This window comes from Callorhinchus milii, unplaced genomic scaffold (genome assembly GCF_018977255.1).
Source record: "Callorhinchus milii isolate IMCB2004 unplaced genomic scaffold, IMCB_Cmil_1.0 Scaffold5, whole genome shotgun sequence".
Taxonomy (NCBI): Eukaryota; Metazoa; Chordata; class Chondrichthyes; order Chimaeriformes; family Callorhinchidae; genus Callorhinchus; species Callorhinchus milii.
In genome coordinates, this window is record NW_024704746.1 from 9,217,543 (window position 1) to 9,235,175 (window position 17,633).

The 17,633-nt window shown below is 44.2% G+C and overlaps 1 protein-coding gene across 1 annotated transcript in view; it reads right to left on the reverse strand.

Annotated features, from left to right (window-relative positions):
* Positions 1 to 1,052: 1,052 nt before the first annotated feature.
* lamc1 (laminin, gamma 1) overlaps positions 1,053 to 17,633 on the reverse strand; it is a 125,123-nt gene continuing 108,542 nt past the window's right edge. Inside the window, exons 15-28 of the mRNA XM_042334965.1 lie at positions 16,420 to 16,573; positions 15,578 to 15,720; positions 15,278 to 15,456; positions 14,643 to 14,799; positions 12,817 to 13,022; positions 12,271 to 12,350; positions 11,261 to 11,398; positions 10,705 to 10,849; positions 10,257 to 10,406; positions 9,276 to 9,390; positions 7,845 to 8,044; positions 7,177 to 7,335; positions 6,740 to 6,839; positions 1,053 to 3,943 (exon numbers count right to left, since the gene is read on the reverse strand). Coding sequence (XP_042190899.1) covers positions 3,687 to 3,943; positions 6,740 to 6,839; positions 7,177 to 7,335; positions 7,845 to 8,044; positions 9,276 to 9,390; positions 10,257 to 10,406; positions 10,705 to 10,849; positions 11,261 to 11,398; positions 12,271 to 12,350; positions 12,817 to 13,022; positions 14,643 to 14,799; positions 15,278 to 15,456; positions 15,578 to 15,720; positions 16,420 to 16,573 — 2,183 coding nt within the window. The 3' untranslated portion in view covers positions 1,053 to 3,686. The remainder of the gene's footprint in view (positions 3,944 to 6,739; positions 6,840 to 7,176; positions 7,336 to 7,844; positions 8,045 to 9,275; positions 9,391 to 10,256; positions 10,407 to 10,704; positions 10,850 to 11,260; positions 11,399 to 12,270; positions 12,351 to 12,816; positions 13,023 to 14,642; positions 14,800 to 15,277; positions 15,457 to 15,577; positions 15,721 to 16,419; positions 16,574 to 17,633) is intronic.

Sequence of the window (17,633 nt, forward strand, 5' to 3'; positions counted from 1 at the left end):
TTGAGCAGGGTGGGAGGCAGGGGTTGGGGTTTGAAGATGTTCGCTGAAGGCAAAGAGATGGGTTTTAATGCAATACAATTTACATTTATACAGTGTCTTACACAGTCCGGAACCTGGCGTCTTGTTTGTCACTCAACTATCCTTTCTACCCCACATCCGTGCCATGACCCGCTCTGCCTTCCCCCATCTCCGCAACGTCGCCACTGTCTCACACCGCAAACCGTCATACATGCATTCATAACATTGAGACTTGGCTATGTAAACACCTTGTTTGTTGGCCTCTCCAACTTCTCCCTCCATAGAGCATTCAGAACTCTGCAGCGCGTATCCTCTCCTGCACTAGGCTCCATGACCCTATCACCCCCATCCTCGCCCGACTCCACTTGCTTCCCATCACACAAGAGGATACAGTTCAAGATCCTGCTCCTCATCTTCAAAGACCTCCTTGGCCTTGTTCCTCCCTACCTCTGTGACCTCCTAACCCGCCTACCATCCTGCCATTGACGGGCAGGCCTTCTGCCACTCTGCCTCCACCCGTTGGAATTCCATCCCGCAGTCCGTCCACTTCGCCCGCTCCCTTGCCTCCTTCAAGAACCATCTCAAGACCCTCCTCTTCGACCGTGCTTTCGATCCCCCTGCTTGCCTCCCTGCCTTCCACCCTCCCCTATCCAGCGCCTTGGGACATCCTCCCGACATGAAAGGAGCTATACAAATGTTACTGTTGTTGTCTTTCACTCCAGGACGACGTGTAAGAAGAGTTTTACACTGCTGGCTGAGCCTCTGAGCTGGTAGAGACAAGAATTCCCCGAATAGGATGGGAATATGAAAAGATGATCAAAAGCACCGTCAAAGAGGCAAGTCGCAAAAGAGGTTTTTAGGAGGACTTTGAAAACAGAGAAAGAAGGCACAAGGCGAAGGGATGTTTGAGAGAGAATACTGGAGACTAGGTGTGAATGGGGAGGTTGGTGGATGGGGCTAAAAGTCGCTGAAAGTTAAAACACAAAGCTTCAAGAACATCCAATATAACAATGTTGACCAATCTGAATGCACGATTCCTGTAATACCACATTATTTATTTATTTAAATGGTACAATTTGATTTACAGGCAAAACAAAATGGTATTAAACAATAATCTGCCAGGCGTTTTGGCCACTGCGTTGGGTCGAGATAGATCTTAAGGAAAGCAGTGTTTCAAGTCACACCATTACAAACGAGAATGTGCAACGCACAAGGAAAACCTGGATAAAGATTACAAATATTGCGACTTATAAATAAGAAATACTGTTTTATACATAAAATTGTATACGTGTTGCACGTCTTTCCCAACAGCGTGGTGTCGTTTTTAAGGCATAAAGGCTAAACATAAAGTCATAGGAATAGACAGTACTGATCTGGCTCTCACAGTTGAAAAATACCAGGTGCTCATCACGTCTCTCCATTCAACACGTGAATAGCTCAGTGCGATTGGTGGACGATCAAGCGCCATAATTTTTTCCCCCGTTAATTCGCTTCCTTGCATGATAAATACTAAAGAGAGTTACTGCTGTAAAAAAGGAAACGTTAACTAAAAAAAAGCTGCTGCATCCGCTAAGCACAGCCACAGGTAGAGGCTACAACTGGTGAGTTTCCGATTCGAAATGAATCTCCTTTGTCTCAGGTACAGTATTGGGAAAGAGCGTGCAACCATTTAGACCTGCCCAGTGCTTATTAGATAAATCTTGCACCCCCCTCCCCCTCCCACTTATAGTAAAAAACCAATTTGGTGATAGGTTCAGGCGTTAACTGTGTGCATTTATAGACGATTATTAAGTAAACTAGCAATAATATTTGAACAGGGTATAGTAGTTAAAAGAGTTATGTTGTGGCCAGAAGGCACGGACAGACCAAAAAAAAAGACGCAGGCAAACACTGATTTAAATTTTACATCAAAATTAATTTTGCAGGAGTTAATCTGGCTGGCAATTCACCGTCAGGGTTATAGGGCAAAAAAAAAGGCCATGACTTTCGCTCTGAAGTAGACGGATCAATGGCTCAGCCTGACAAACCTTTTTGATTTCCGGCCTTTTATATCAAACTTCTGAACACGGTGAATGGTATGAAGCACCTTTCTGTAAATATTTTTTATTTAAGAAAAACAACAAAATCTAAGTATAAAGAGGAGGGTGAGAGGGTGAGGGTGTATTAACACTCGGTGGGGGGGGAGGGTGCCATTCAAATCTCGACATACTGAAATACATTTACACGTTACTATTAGTTTTTCGGAGTGAGGCGGGGGTGCGGGGTTGGTGAACGAACACCACAAGAAAAAATATTAAGCCAGGTCTATTAAACAATAACTAGGCTGTGTATACAAGCAAGCAGAACACAATACTACAGGAATAGGATGCAAAACAGTTGGAAGCCAGTTTAAAATTTGGTTACTATTGCTGAAACGGTATGTATGTTTGTGTTGGGGAGGAGGAGGGGGGGGGAATTGAGGGTGGAGAGGGTTAACTCACAGAGCCAGTCCTGAAACATTGAGTATATTTACACAGACAAAAAAGAAAAACAAAAAGACATTTTCTCACTCTATTCCATGATAAAAAAAACACATTCACACAAAAATATAACATTTGAAATAATTAATAGCACCAGTGTATCAGGTAAATTTTGCTACGCAATGTACAAAGTTGCATAGAGTGTCGCTGTGTGTGTGTATGTGTGTGTATATATAAAAACAGTTCTGCTTTTAGTTATTGACATTGATGAAGCAGCGATCTTGGGAATTGACAAGTACAGTTGTCCATGGGATTGGATTCTATGGAAAATGTTGACTTCTGTTACCAAATAGCTGTAAGTGAGGATGGAGCGACCAGGGAAGAGGAATGGGGGGGAGCATTAGTGTTAAACAAATAATTTGGCTTTTCCAATGAGAAGACCAGCTTTCACGGTGTTTCATCAGGTTTATGTCATGAATACTGTATACAGCGTTTACAAAGTGACTTATTGCTACCCTACAGTGATGTGTGTTTTTAATGAGCAGTGAGGAAGAAATGCATTAGGTTAATGATAAGCTATGATCCTTCACAGCTAAGTCTCAACATTTGCTGTGTGTAATGGGGTGGGGAAGAGAGGGAGGGAAGAAATACATTAGAAAGATATGTTCATATTCAGTGATGTGAATGCAATCGAGATACGGTGCCTCTGTACAGCAGGAGGAGAGAACAGACCTACAGTAATAGCTTATTGATTTTTTTTGCTCTAAAACACCATTACACTAATTGAAGCTGGCCCTCTCCTTTTTGTTGCAGCAGATTAAACCGCATATTCGTCAGCGCTTTTTCATTCTCTCTCTCTGTGCGTACATCAACTTCAGGTCTGACATCTCACAACAAGTCTAATGGCGCAGAGTAAATCGGGCGCGTGGAGTGTGGCTTTCTCAGGCAGTCCCTTTTAACATGGACTCAGTTCATCTGGGGGAAAATCGCAGAAGCTTGCCATTGTAGGTATGTCACTCTCACCCACCCCAAAGTCCACAGTCTCACGCTTCATCCAAGCAGCTGCATTTGATGCCTGAGGAGTTTCATTTATGAGCCTTGGAACACTTTGAATGATGTTGTCTGACGTTGAGAAATTTTGGTAATAAGACAATTCTCCATACATTGTCACTTTAGGTAATGGATAGGACACGGTGAACAAGAGGTTAACTATGGGGTCTCCAGAGATTGGGTATTGTAACATCCTGGAGGTAACGTTTTTTTGATGTCATCGAGGTTTTCAATGTCCTTGATGATATCAATAATGTCTTGGCCATAGGCGTTTATTGCATTTTCTTGCTCCTTGGCAGCTTTGTCTAGATCTTCCAGCTTCTGTTCCAAATCGCTGTTCTTCATCTGATCCTTAGCCTTGTTGAGAGTCTCCTCAATCTCCTTCAGCTTGCTTACATCCACATTATCCAGTTGACCTGCAAATAGAGCACACACAAGGTCCATCCAAAGGAATTAGAATTTGCCTGTATGAAGGAAAAAATAGTCCTTTCGAATGACAGTGGATTGGTTAATTATAATAAACAATAATAATAATCCTTGCATTTGATATAGTGCCTTATCACATCTTCCAGACGTCTTAAAGAGCTTCAGGATATACTGTAAAGTGAATTGACTGTATATTTTATCGGTGAAGAGCAGTATCCCACAAACAGTTGTGGATTGAGTGACCAAATTAATAAGATTATTATTATTTTTAAAGGATTATTACCCCCAGAAAAATGATCCGCCAATTGACTAACAGCTGGATTCCTACTTATTCCTTGGTGTGGAGTATGGAAACTTGCCTGACGTTTCACCCTGTCAGGAATTCAATCCAGATCCTTTCGCTTGCGAGGCAAGTGCTCTAATAAGCCTTAGAATTGGCCATTTATTCCAAGAGCCTCGAGAGGACACCAAACGCAGATCCTGATCTCCCCAGGTATCCACATATACAAATTTCCCAATAGATGTTACTGGATACCATTTTGAGCAGTGAATTCCCTCGCTCCCCCAAGCCCATGGAGGAAGGGAAGAGGATGCACTAAAGGTGATTGCTTTACAACATGCCACCCAGGCTGAGATCACCAAATTTGGCATCAAAACAGACACCTTTCGGTCGCTGGGCTTATCCACTGCACGATTGGGAGGACGAATCCCTTTAATAAAACAAAAACGTAAAGCCACTTTCCCAGGGGTTCTGTCTGTCAAGACCTGTTGTCGCAATTTTCTCCCCACCTTCCTTTTGAACACTTAAAATCCAACAAAGGTTGGCTGTGTACGCAGATGAACCAAGGACATTCATTCAGACTGATAGTATAGACAGCTGAACTTTGGCCAACAACCGAGGGCATCTGCTTAGATTATCTGCTGTAGGAAGGTGAGAAATGCTTTAGAAGGAAGGCTCTGGGCACATGGAGGAGGTGGAAAGTTTCCACGCACTAAATTATCTTCTCGTGTGCTGTCAGACTCGAATGCAGCGTCAACAAAGCAACACTGTGTAGCTTGGCTCTGTAAGATTGTAACTCAGGGGAAAAAAAATAAACGGAAAATAAACAGCTGCCAGTTACTACGAGTTGCTTTGTTAGTCGTGGAACAAGTTAGTCTTTACAAATCTTTACATTCAAGGACCTCAGAGCCATAATAATAACAACAACTTTCACATCTGATAATAGTGCCATATTGTATCGAAACGTCTCAAAGGGTTCCATCAAGTTTTTAACGTACAGTGGGACAACTCCCTTTGCTCAGCAGCTGGCTTCAACACCCCCTCCCCCCCCCGGTCACTATTGGCTTACTGCCTATCTGCTCCCACTCCCTGGAACTTCAGTCCAGAGTCCCTCCGACTTGTTCCCTCCCACACCTCTTTCAAGGTTCATCTCAAGTCCTTCCTCTTTAACTGCGCCTTCCGTCATCTTTCCCCTCCCCACCCCTAGCTCGGGTGCCAAGCCAGGAATGTCACGCACCTTGGGATGTCCTCCCAACGTGAAAGGTGCCTTATAAATGTACATTGCTATTGTTTTGTATTGCATATTTGTAGGCGAATTTGGCAGCCAATTTGCGCACAGCAGTGTCCCACAGGCAACCACCATGTGAATGACTCGTTAATCTGAAGGGAATGTTCCCTCATCTCGTTCCCAGCTCTTGCACAGAGATGTACGCCAAAAAGCTTTGGCTTTGCAAAGCAACCAAAAAAAAACTAAACAAAACAAATTGTTCCTGGCTAAACTGCAAGTCGTTTGTAAACCTTGCTTTCACTCGCCTGAGAGTTTAGTGTTCAAATGGGGTTATTTATGATATCGAGAAAAATGTCAACTTCTGCGTAGAAGCCTGTAATAAAATTGTGATTCTGTGATGCTCGAGTCTGCCTTCATTCTTGGGAACTGCGTCTCTCTCAATGTTAAAATCCTTCACTTTTTCTTTTTAAACAGAAATCTAACGCTGCCTTTGTCAACGGTTTAATCACAAGTGAGGATTTGTCCAGATTTGTTGAAAGTTTATGGAAATCATACAAATCCCCTTCCCCACCACTCAACTCCCAGAGCTTCTCCAACTGGTCAACAAGTAAAACAAGGCAACTGAATACAGGGAGGCATGGTGGGAGTCACGATCAAGTCAAAGCTCAAGGCTTCCGTTCGTACAAACGACACAATACAAATTTACATAGCCCTAAAGGCACTGAACAATCCTAGTTTGGCAACTGAACTGTGGGTGGGGTCTGAGGGAGTTGGGGAGGGGAAAGATGACCAAAAGCGTGTGTCAAATAGTTGTTACTTGAAAGTATTTGTCCCCTTAATAAATACTAGGGAAATGCCTCATGCTATCTGGAGTGTACTTTACAGTGCCCGGTTACAGCCAAACGCTTTAAAGCTCTTTGTAAGTGATTGCCGTCAAGTGTAGTGATCGGTTGTGGAGACAAACCCAGTTTTGTGCCAGCAAATAACCACAAACAGGCATGACCATGTGAATGACTCATTCAGCTTGCTTGTCACACATTACTATGTTTAACCTGATTTCTGGCTGTAAGCGTGTTTTTGAGAGAGCAGTAGAGAGAGGGAGAGAGAGAGAGAGAAGTTGTGCAAGAGCGTGAGAAAGGACGAATACGCAGGTGCATGCATGTAGTGGGTGGGAAGAGAAAAATGAGGCGTGCAAATCAACTGTGCAATTCTACAAAACACTGCAAAAATGAAACGTTCTGTGTGGCCGGCCTGAGCCGGGCTTCCTGTAACACATACCCAGCTCTCCCAGCAGCTTGTTGACTGTGTTCAGTACGTTCTGCACAGCTTTCTTGGCCTTTCGTGCATTTTCATCAGCCTCTTGGGCAGCTTGTGAAGCCTGAAAACACCACGTGGCAACATTAGCAACAGCCCGAGCAGCCGATTCTGACCAGACATCACTTTAGAACACGCCTGGGAACCCACGGTAGCTCTAAGAAAATAAGAATAATAATCCTTGCTTTTGATATAGCGCCTTATCACGTCTTCGAGATGTCTCAAAGTGCTTCACAGGATGCAGTGTAAAGTGAATTGACTGCATTTTGTGGGCGAAATCTCAGCGAGTTTACGGCTCCATTTAAGCATTAATTCAGAGAGGAATTACAAAGCGAGATGACAGTCATTCGCGGTTTATCCTCCGCACTGAAACCTCCAGAGCCAATCATTTGAAATCTCACCATATTCGCCATCATCATGTCCTGGTCCGCCTCGGTCTGCTTGGCCGTCAGTTCATCCTCCACTTCGTTCATTTGCTGCTTCATGTCGTTCACTTCATTTGCCAACTTCATGGCCTTGTCAAAGGTGTCGTCCGCGTCTTGCTTGGTTTTTGCAGCGTTCTAGAATGAAAGAAAGTTGTCGGACGGACATTTAACGCAGCATCCGGTAGGAGTGCTTTGCAGGGTTTACTGTAAAGTGGAGTGACTGTGTTTTGTGGGTGAAACACGGCAGCCAGTTTGTGCACAGCAACGTTCAACAAACAGCCATGAAGTAAGCGACTGATTTAATCTGTGGGATTGCTGTCGAGGACACCGGGAGAAACTCCTCCTTCTCTTTTCGAATAATGCCTCGGGATCTTTAATGTTCACCTGAACAGGCAGTCGGGACCTCGGATTAACATCTCATCCGAAGGGAGACACCTCCAACAATGCAGAGGGTCACCCCAGCAACTTGCTGGAGTGTCAGCCCAGACTATGAATCCTGATGTGGAGCTTAAAGCCACAATCTTTTGACTCAAGAGGCGAGAGTGCTACCAACTGTGCCAGGCTTGACACACAGAGAGAGGTCCGAGATGCTACGCGCGTGAAGGGCGCTAGCTAAATGCAAGTTGTTGTAGTTGTCACTTTACCGTCTGCAATTTAGTTGCAATTCGTTCTGCTTCCTCAGCTGTTTTCTTGGCCGCCGAGGCGTCCATTCTTGCGGTTCCCAAGGCATCCTCTGCCTGCTTCGTCTTGGCACTGGCGGCATCTATGGTGTCCTGAATGCTGGAAATCTTTTTCAATGCCTCCTCGGCTGCTGTTTTGTTGTCATTCACTCTCTTGTCGAAATCTGCCCATGACAAACAGACCATCACAGTTACTAGAATTGCTGCGGTAAACTGAGGATTTGTCAATTTCTGGTAATGTGCATACAGTGGAGTCCTGTCACTGAGCCCTTTTCCCTTGGAGTGATGAGTTATCAGGAGTTTGCTGTACCATAAATGCTGTAGTCTGAGGATCCATAAAATCCTACCCAGAGCTATAACTGGGCACAATCGCTGGTTGATGTTTCTTCACTTACTGTGCACGAGTTCCCCAGAGGATCGTGTTCAACTTTTAAATCTCTCCACGGTCCCACCACATGCTATCTCTGGGACCTCCTTCAACCCTACCCAACCAGCCGTTCTCTTCATTCAGCGAGCACCAGCCTGCTTCACATCCCCCACCCTTCCCACCCTATCATCCGCGGGCGAGCTTTCAAACATTTTGAGCCCCCATTCTCTGACTCTCCATCCTGGAGGCCCTCCAATTTGTTCCTTCCCTCCCCTGTTCAAGACTTGTCCCAAAACATACCTCTTTGACCGTGTTTTGGGGCATCTATCCCCTCCCCACCCACCCTCCGGTTCCTATCTCCAGCTTGGGTGCCCAACGAGAAAAATTCCCTTCTCTTATCGAATGGTGCTGTGGGATCTTTAATGTTCACCTGAATAGGCCGGAAACCTTGATTTAACGTCTCATCTAAAGGATGGCACCTCTGACAATGCAGCACACCCCATAGTATTAGAGTGTCAGTGTGGACTATAATAATCCTTGCATTTGATGTAGCACTTTATCATGCCAAGAGCCACATCAAAGCGTTTCACAGAATATACTGTAAAGTGGTGTGATTGTATGTATTTTGTGTTCAAATACTAGATGAATTCAAAGTCACGACACGTAAAGAAACTTCCAAGAAACTCCTGATAACTCGTCACTCCAAGGGAAAATGGCTCAGTGATGAACTATCCAGAGTGGCGAGTTAGGCATATGCACAAGTACATAAATAAATGCATCCAGGTTTATGACAACATGATGAACTAAGCGGTAGTTGCCAAGCCAAGCCGAGACCCTGTTATCAGGCGTTTACTGCAGAATGCCAATAAATCCTCCTCTTTAAGAAAACGCAAAATTAACATGAACATAACTAGTATTGGAGTTAATCAGGGGAATGAGTGCTGACTTTGGGTTCAGCAGTCAGTAGCGGAGGCACTGTTGATGCTCAGTACTCCAGGTTATTGGAGAAAAAAGACCCCTTTACAAACCTTGCAAGTTTGTGAGAATATCCTGGGCCTCTTGCAGCGTAGCTTTTCCTTTCTTGGCAGCATCTTCAGCCAGGGCTTTAGCAGCATCCGCACGGGCTAGCAACTGGTCGGCCGTCTTAAAGAGACAGAGAATCGATCGGACTGAACGTCTGTGGCTCATCAGTCGCCCATGGATTCCGGACAAAATTCCCAAATAAAACTTAAGCACTGTAAATTCGGGGATTGATGCATCACGTCACTAAGAAGCACCAAGCGCTATTTATTCATGTTCCCAGTTTACATTTTTTTTGCACAGCTTACAATTATTCCTGCTCATTGCTATTGCAAACAGATGGCAACAGCTATCACGAGGATGACTAAGAAAGTGAAGAAAATGATCCTTCAATTTAAAAGAGATTTGGAAAAGTACCCTTAGGCTGGAAATAAGCAAGTCTTTGCGATTAGTGAAGGGAACACATGTTGTATTCCTTTATTGGGATAATTTACTTGTGATGGGTTTGAGAAGAGACTAAAGGAAGGTTCAGTCCTGTGCAGTGACTGTATTTTTGGCAGTCAATTTGCATACACTAATGTCTCTCTCTACCCAGGATTTTTTGAGGCAACAGGTAAATACAATGGATATAATTTACTTAAATTGGTGGGTGGTAGTTCAGCAAAACTCTCTTTTGGTTATTACACACGGGAGTGGGGGTTATTGCATTCCAAACACAGCAATTGTCACGCATAGGTCACATGGATGGAATACTCTTAAATTTGGTGAAGAGTTTCTACATGAGTTATGCACCCAGCTCACCTAAATAAAGAGGAGATCCAATGTGCAGGTGAAGCGGGGTGTGGAAGAGAAAGAGATGGCCATTTCAAGGGTTTTAGACTGTTTAATATGGGGGAGGGTGGGGGGTGAAAGAGAGATAAAGTGGGTAGAAAGTTTGTGTTATTCCCCCCACCTCCACCCCAGACCTGCCGCTGAAAGCTGGGTTGTACCTGCTGTTCAGTTTTTCCTTTATCCAATAGGCTCTTGACTTCAGTCTCCTTGGCTTTCAGGTCATCTCGCATATCATTGTAATTCTTCAGTTTGTTGTCAATCACATCATCCAGATCCATCGCTTCCTTCATTATCTTATCCGCCTTATTCTAATAGAGAGAAACAAATGTTCTTTAGCTCTTCAGGTTCAGGATGGTTTAAACCAGGGAGGTCCAACTAGGGGACAAGGGGGCAATATTTGGCGGGGCGAGGGAAGATTTCATCTGTCTCATGAACCATTGTCAACTTCATTGTCCTACGAGCAAATACAGGTGACATGCAGGCCCTGAGCCAATCAGAAGATGGTCAAAAACCTCATCTTATACCATTGCAAACACACTGCACGTCCTCTCTAGCCCCCAAAGGCATAAGATTCTTTTTTAATACATTGTTCAGGAAAGCACGAACCTCCAGGGCTTTGGTGTCCACAGCTGGCAGGCTGGTCAGGTTGGCGTAGATCTCTAAGGCCTTGTTTCCAGCTTCCTGTGCGTCACTGTGCACTTTAGTGGCTTGCTTTTCCAGCTCCCAGGACATGGCCTTAGCTTCGTTATACCTGGCAACGCAATTTAGAATCCGTCTCATCAACCATGCTTTTGGTTACCTTAAACTCCCCAGCCCGCACTCAATCAACTGTGTGAAGTGCGTCAGTCATCCTCTCGATATGAAAGGAGTTATTATAAATGCAAATTGTTGTTGTTGGCATACATTAGGCTCAGTCAGGTTATACTGGATCACTAATTGACAATAGTCCTAACCTACAAAGTGTCCTCACTCTTACTCCAACCTTGTACGAGATTCCCTTCAAAATCTCGTCCCATGATCTAACTCCCATGGATGTTCAAACTCATTTCCTGATGGTGAATTGGCATCAATTGGTGACCTCCAAATCTGTGCACAAAGTTCCTCAATGCCCAAGCTGATATTGTGTCCCCACAAGCAGGCCACGAAAATATCCCTCACTCACTTCCTATTCAAGTCGTTAATGTTGTTTGTAATTTCGCTTTCGCCCGCCAGCGTTTTCTGCAGTAAGTCATAGGCTTTTGTGGACGTGTCGTTGGCATCCTTGGCAGTCTGCTCGATGCTGTCCGCCTCCTTCTGGTGCCTGTATGAAGTGAAGAGCAGCTGTATCAACAGACATTTGATCTGTACCACAGGTTTCTCTTAGTTTCTCTAGACCAGTGGTAGCCATCCTTTATGGTCTCACCAACAAAATACATTTTCTTGATTTATGCCATATATCAGGTTGACCACCACTGTTTTAGCCCATTAAGTATCTGACCTGGGAATGCCCGACAAGGACATTGGAATCTCTTGACAAGGAATCAGTTTAGATTCCTCTTCGCCCGTGCTTGCTTGATCTTTCAGCTTCAGAGGGGTGGAGGGGAATGTCAGCAACCCTTCACTTCACCACGATCAACACACATGCTATCTCTTTCTCAAAACACACACAAGATGGTTGTATGATGTATTATGTATATGATATATATACGAATATATATGTGGATGTGTATGTTTATATATTATATATAAGGGAGAGACAGCAGGCGGAATGTGTGCATAATATATATTTATATGGAGATGCAATATACTTATTGTGTGTATATTTCATTTTGTACCAAAATGATCAACAAGTACCCATATATCCTGTCTTTTATGGTAACAATACTGAAAGGCAGGGGGAGATCACATCAATGCTACCAATTAATAAAATTTCCCAAGTTTGACTTTGGTGTCATCTCGAATTAAAGAACATCAATGCACAGAAACTAATATTATTCCAGCTTTTGAACTCCTGTCCCTGCTACTCAAATTAATTCCTTCAGGATCCATGCAGCCAACAGAGAACATGCTTTACCTCCACCCCAACCCCCCACCCACACAAACATCTGGGATCTGTTTACTTTATACCGAAGGCCCACAGAATGAAAGGGCAGTGTACCAACCATGGAACATTGCCATCAATGCAACACTCACATTTCTGCAAGTTTCCGAGCTTCTTCTGCCAGAAGTGTCATGTTATTTGGATCGCCACTGGAATCTGGTGTTGCTATTGACTGCAAGAAAGGGGGAGATAGGGAGGTGAAAAAACAATTAAATCTTCCACTCATTGATTTCTTTGTGCTCACTATAAGACATCGCTAGGAGGTGGAGCTGCGAGGTTACACCAGTCCCAGCTGCCGAGACGCAAGGCTCTTGTCCATGTGAAAGCAAAGCAATTATCAAGATGCCTAAATGGAGACTCCTGATAATTCTATACCATGCATCAAGTTAACCCATAGGAGCTCTGCTCTGAAAGGAGCCCAGGTTGATGGGAGCTCCTGTGACTGGGCATGAAACATCTCTGGAACCGTACACATGTATAACTCTCAGAGGTTTGGTTTGGAGGTTCTTATGTATGGCGAAGGGTTTTCCCACACAAGTCTGACCCCACAAGGAAAATCTTACGGATGCCTTAATTTAGCTAAAAATCGCTGATTTTTAATGTTGGCATCTCAAGAGGGTTTGCATTCGATCACTTACCAAGTTCCCCAGCAGTGTCTTGCCCTTTTCCAGCTCTCTGCGTGAATTTGAGATCATTTGCTCCACATCCCGTACCCGATTGGTCGATCTCGATGCCAAGTCATCAGTGATATCTACAGTGTCCTTTATATTCTGCAGACGGCCCCACTGAATGGAAAGCGTGTTGTTAATTTCAGCCAGGCGGTCCATCAGGCTGTTGTCCACCTCTGTTTCATACACAAACAAAATCACATGAAGTCAAGTGTCCAACACCTACATACATTAAAACAAGGTTGTGTGCATTTCATACAGGTGCATCTCGCCTGGCTCAGGTGTCAGCCTGGCAGCTCCCTGACCTCCAAGTTCAAGCTCCACGTTGGGATTTTGAATCATTAGTCGAGCAGTAGAGACCAATATATATACATTATGTATATCCCCAGGTCAATTGTCAGATAACTGCTCCCGCTTTTCAGGATCCAGCTGAAGTGGTCCGAAGTCTATGTTAAACAGGATACATTTGCCGATTGACAATTTTAGTCTTCACTTCCTACCCGACAGCTCCCACAGGAGTCTTTGGGCTTCATTCTTTTGATGCTTTTCACTTGTGCCGTACTTTCAAAACTGCATCAAAAGCAAGGGTGCCCAGAGAACAATACCAACCTGGACCTATAACTCTCTGGGGAACAGGCAGAAACGCATTTTAACTGACAAACCAGAGAGGTGCCCTTGAGCAGTTCACCACAGCTGAACATGTCCAAGGTTTTAGGTTTGAGTTTCCTCTGATCTGTTTGGACCCTTTTCCTTGCCTATTCTTCGTAATGAAGGATCAGGGATCAGATCAGTAAAGTTTGGATTAACTACATCTGACAACAGGGAGCTTCTAATATGTGATGTTTGCAAAAGGGTCGGAAGGGATTAAACTGAAGCTCTTTAGTCAGCCCGAGTAGTCGTCATGGGGTAGGTGATTTCCTCATAGCTACAAAACTATGAAAAGAGAAGGCTTACTGAGCCAAATGCCATCTCCCTCAGAGAAGGGGGAGAATGATCCCTGCTGAGCCTAACACTACATTCACTGGATATTAAGCGCACATGTGTTGATCAGGAACAAAATTCTGACCGATCAGGTCATCTGCAGTCCCTGGCACCATATCAGATGCTGCAACTTAACCACTGAGCCACCTGGGAAGCTAGTTATTAACCCATCATCTACCTTTGCTGTAAAAGCTTTCCCAGGACTAAGTGCATTTTCAAACGTACGACGTTTCAGCAATGTTTAGATTCATGGTGGGGAGATGGGAGGTATGGGTGGGGGTGTAAGCAAGGTCTCCTTGGAGTTGAGCGGGCTTCAAGGTGATGTGCTGTGCATCGGAATGTCAGAATCTAGTCTGCGTTTTCATTTCTTGAAGCATTGCTGATGACGGCCCAGCCAACCTCCTCATCAGCAGGACTTGGAAGATGCAAACTTGGAGCAAGAATCTCGTCACTCAACTCACATTCACCCTGCAAAGCCTAACACATAGCTCGCTGGACAAACAGCGGAAAGCAGCTTGCCACTTGCTTTCAATGGCAACCATTCCGTTTTAACTGGTTAGACTCCTCCAATACCCCAACGCACACTCTGGGGTCCAAAGGCCTCGCCTCTTGCCAATCTGCGCCTATTAATTCTTGGAATTAGGCAAACAGGATACAGGCAGAGAGTGCGTATTCCACGCCAAAGGGAAATTTCAAAGGGAGATGGCATACATATATGGAACCCTCAGTTTGATTTAGATAATCTGAAGCACGGTGATGGGTTTCCGCATGTGGCAGACACTCGGCTGACCAAAAACAAAGCGACAGTGGTTTACCTTGCATATTTTGAGCATCCCTCAGCAAGTCCATAATAGTTTTCTCGGCTTCTTTGAGTCTTTCTTCAAAGGCCTTGTCGCTCACTGTGTCCTGGCTTGTACCAAGGTTTGCAATTAAATCTTCTAAGTCTTTAAGCTTCTGCCTCTGCTCGTTCACCTGAAAGCATAACACAGAATGAACCATCTGGTAGGAAAGCAATTAAGCCAACTGAAGGACAAACAGCTTTGAATCACCTTTTTTTTGTTACAGAAAAGTCAAACAACGCAGCCTGCCACAAGACAAAATAACGTGCCTTCCTCTTCTATACTACTAATCGAGACTAAACTGTAGATTAAGAGCATTGCATTCCTGGAAAAATAAGCTAATTTTAAACTAAACTGTTAAGAGACCAATGGAAAACCTGATGTACTAATAGTACTTGTGATTGTGTGTGAGCGAGCACGGGGCAAGACTTTACTCATGCACACAAGTGTGTATGTGCATGGGTAGATATGTGTCTGGGTGCATGCACGGGTAGACACGTACGTGTGTGTGTGTGTGTCTGTGTGTCTGTATGTATGTGTGAGTGCACATAGTGCTTGAGATGTCCTGTGTGGACCGCAGGGTGCATCAATCAGAACAGGTAAGTTCCTACCTTATCTTTCACCAGCCGGTAACAGGTTGGGCATTCCTGACACCCAGGCCTTGTGCGATTGTAGAAATAGTTCTCCTCACACTGGTCGCAATGCGTGCCCACGAACCCTTCCTTGCAGTCGCACCTTCCATCCTCCTTGCACTGCGGGGTTCGAGAGCCTTCGTGATCACAGTCACAGGCTGCAGCAAATAAAACAGCAACACTACGTTTTACAAATGTTTGCAGAGAAGATGTTTATGCAGAAGCTATTTCAAGAATAGAAGAAACTCTTGAGTCTTTATCCCCTTCCCCACTCCTTACGTTTACATCCGTCCAGGCCAAAGCCGAAGTGGTAGCTTTCACAGCGATCGCAGCGCTGCCCAACGATGCCGGGCTGACATTCACACTGTCCGCTTCGAATATCACACTGACCATCAGTGGAACCGATGGAATTACAGTCACAACTGTGAACAGACATAAAGCCGAGGAGTTCAAATTAGATTCATTCCCGTCATAATGCAATGCGAAGAATAACACAAGTGCGTTTGGGGTGGGGGTTGGGGAGGGTGACAGAGTAACTATTTCCCTTTCTGTTCGCCTACAAACTGTATATAGTTAGGAGCACGACGCATGATTGCGACTGTGGTCTTAAAATACACATTACAGTATATCTTGTGACGTCTTCCCAGCATGAAAGGCACTACACCAAATGCAATATTTATTATCATTATTGAACAGGAATCCCATCGTGTAAAAGTTTTAATGGAGACTATAATATTTTCTGGTAACCTTCAGGTTAATGCACTGTAACCTGAAGCGCATCACAAGGCATCTCCGTTTTGGGGAGTTAGTGTTAAGAGACGACAATGACCGATTGCGGCATAGACCCCAGTGCCAGGATGCTACTTTCAGATGCACAGGTTGTGCGATCCAAAAGAGCAACGTCAGGACAGACGCCAGGAATTATTTCTTCACCCAGAGCGTAATTAACGATTACGGATCAGACTCTGCCACTGTTAAGCGCTCCGTCCGGGATGCTACCCAGCATGAAGGGCGCTATACAAGTACAAGCTGTTATTGTTGAAGAAAGCTGCCAAGGAGGGCCAGGACTGGATTCACTTTAAAAGGACAACCAACTTGGTCAATTCCTGTGACAGACTTACCTCTGGCAGCCTTGGCCGCTGAGGATATTGTAGAAACCCTGCTCACACTGGCTGCAGTCCCGGTCAATGACGTGAGGCAAACACTCGCACAGCCCGGTCACCTGGTTACAGCTCCTCTGTTGGTTCACCGTGCCGTAAGGGGAACAGTTGCAAGCTGCGGGTTAAAACCCACACATCACAGTCACATGTTTTGCCCACAAAATATACAGTTAATCCACTTTCAATATATCCTGTGAAGCATTTTGAGACGTCTCAACCATGTGACAAAACGCTGTATTAAATGCAAGGATTATTTGTATTAATAAAGCGTAGACTTAGTCTGAAGTTTTCTCCCGCATTGTTTCCTCAGCTAAGGATACAGGCAAGCACTTTTTGAAAAAATAAAAAAATGCTTTCTAAATTTTTTTTGTTTCTTTAATGGATCTTACCAGATCACAGTGAGTGAAGGATGGCGTGCAGAGGTAGTGATCACTTTACAAGCTGACACCCCAGCCAAACAATGTTTTATATTATATTTTATATTTTACCGAAAGCCTTCTCTGCTCCCTCCCTGCCACCCCCCACCCACCCATCTCTAGCAGCTTCAGTCAGAGAGTCAGGTACTTTTAGAATTTCGGGAAAATGAATATTGAGAAAATAATAATCATCGTTCGACTAGAGTATCGCGATATAAAATATCAGCAATAAGTATGAAGTTCCATTGACTGCCTCACAGGCTCAGTCGTAGGAAATCTGGATAGACTGAAAAATCAAATAATCATATAATAAATAATAATAATCCTTGCATTTGATATAGCGCTTTTCACATCTTCGAGACGACTCAAAGCGCTTCACAGAATGTGGACAAAACGCGGCAGCCAATTGCGCACAGCAGTGTCCCACAAACAGTCATGGATTGAGTGACCAAATTATTCTTGTTTTTTTTCTTGTGGGATTATTATTAGGCGTGCGGAGTAAGTAAACTTGCCCAAGGTTTTACCTTGCCAGGAATCGAACCCAGGTCTCTTACTTGCAAGGCGAGTGCTCTAACCACTGAGCTACAGGACTCCTATAATATACATTATATGCATACAAAATATATATATATATACACACACACAGGTGTTCATGCCCTGTCTCCAGAACTTATAAATACTCATCTGCTAGGAATGAATGCTGAGGCAAAAATCATATTAGCTTTAAAAAGGGAACTAGAGAGCTATCTAAAAAGGAGT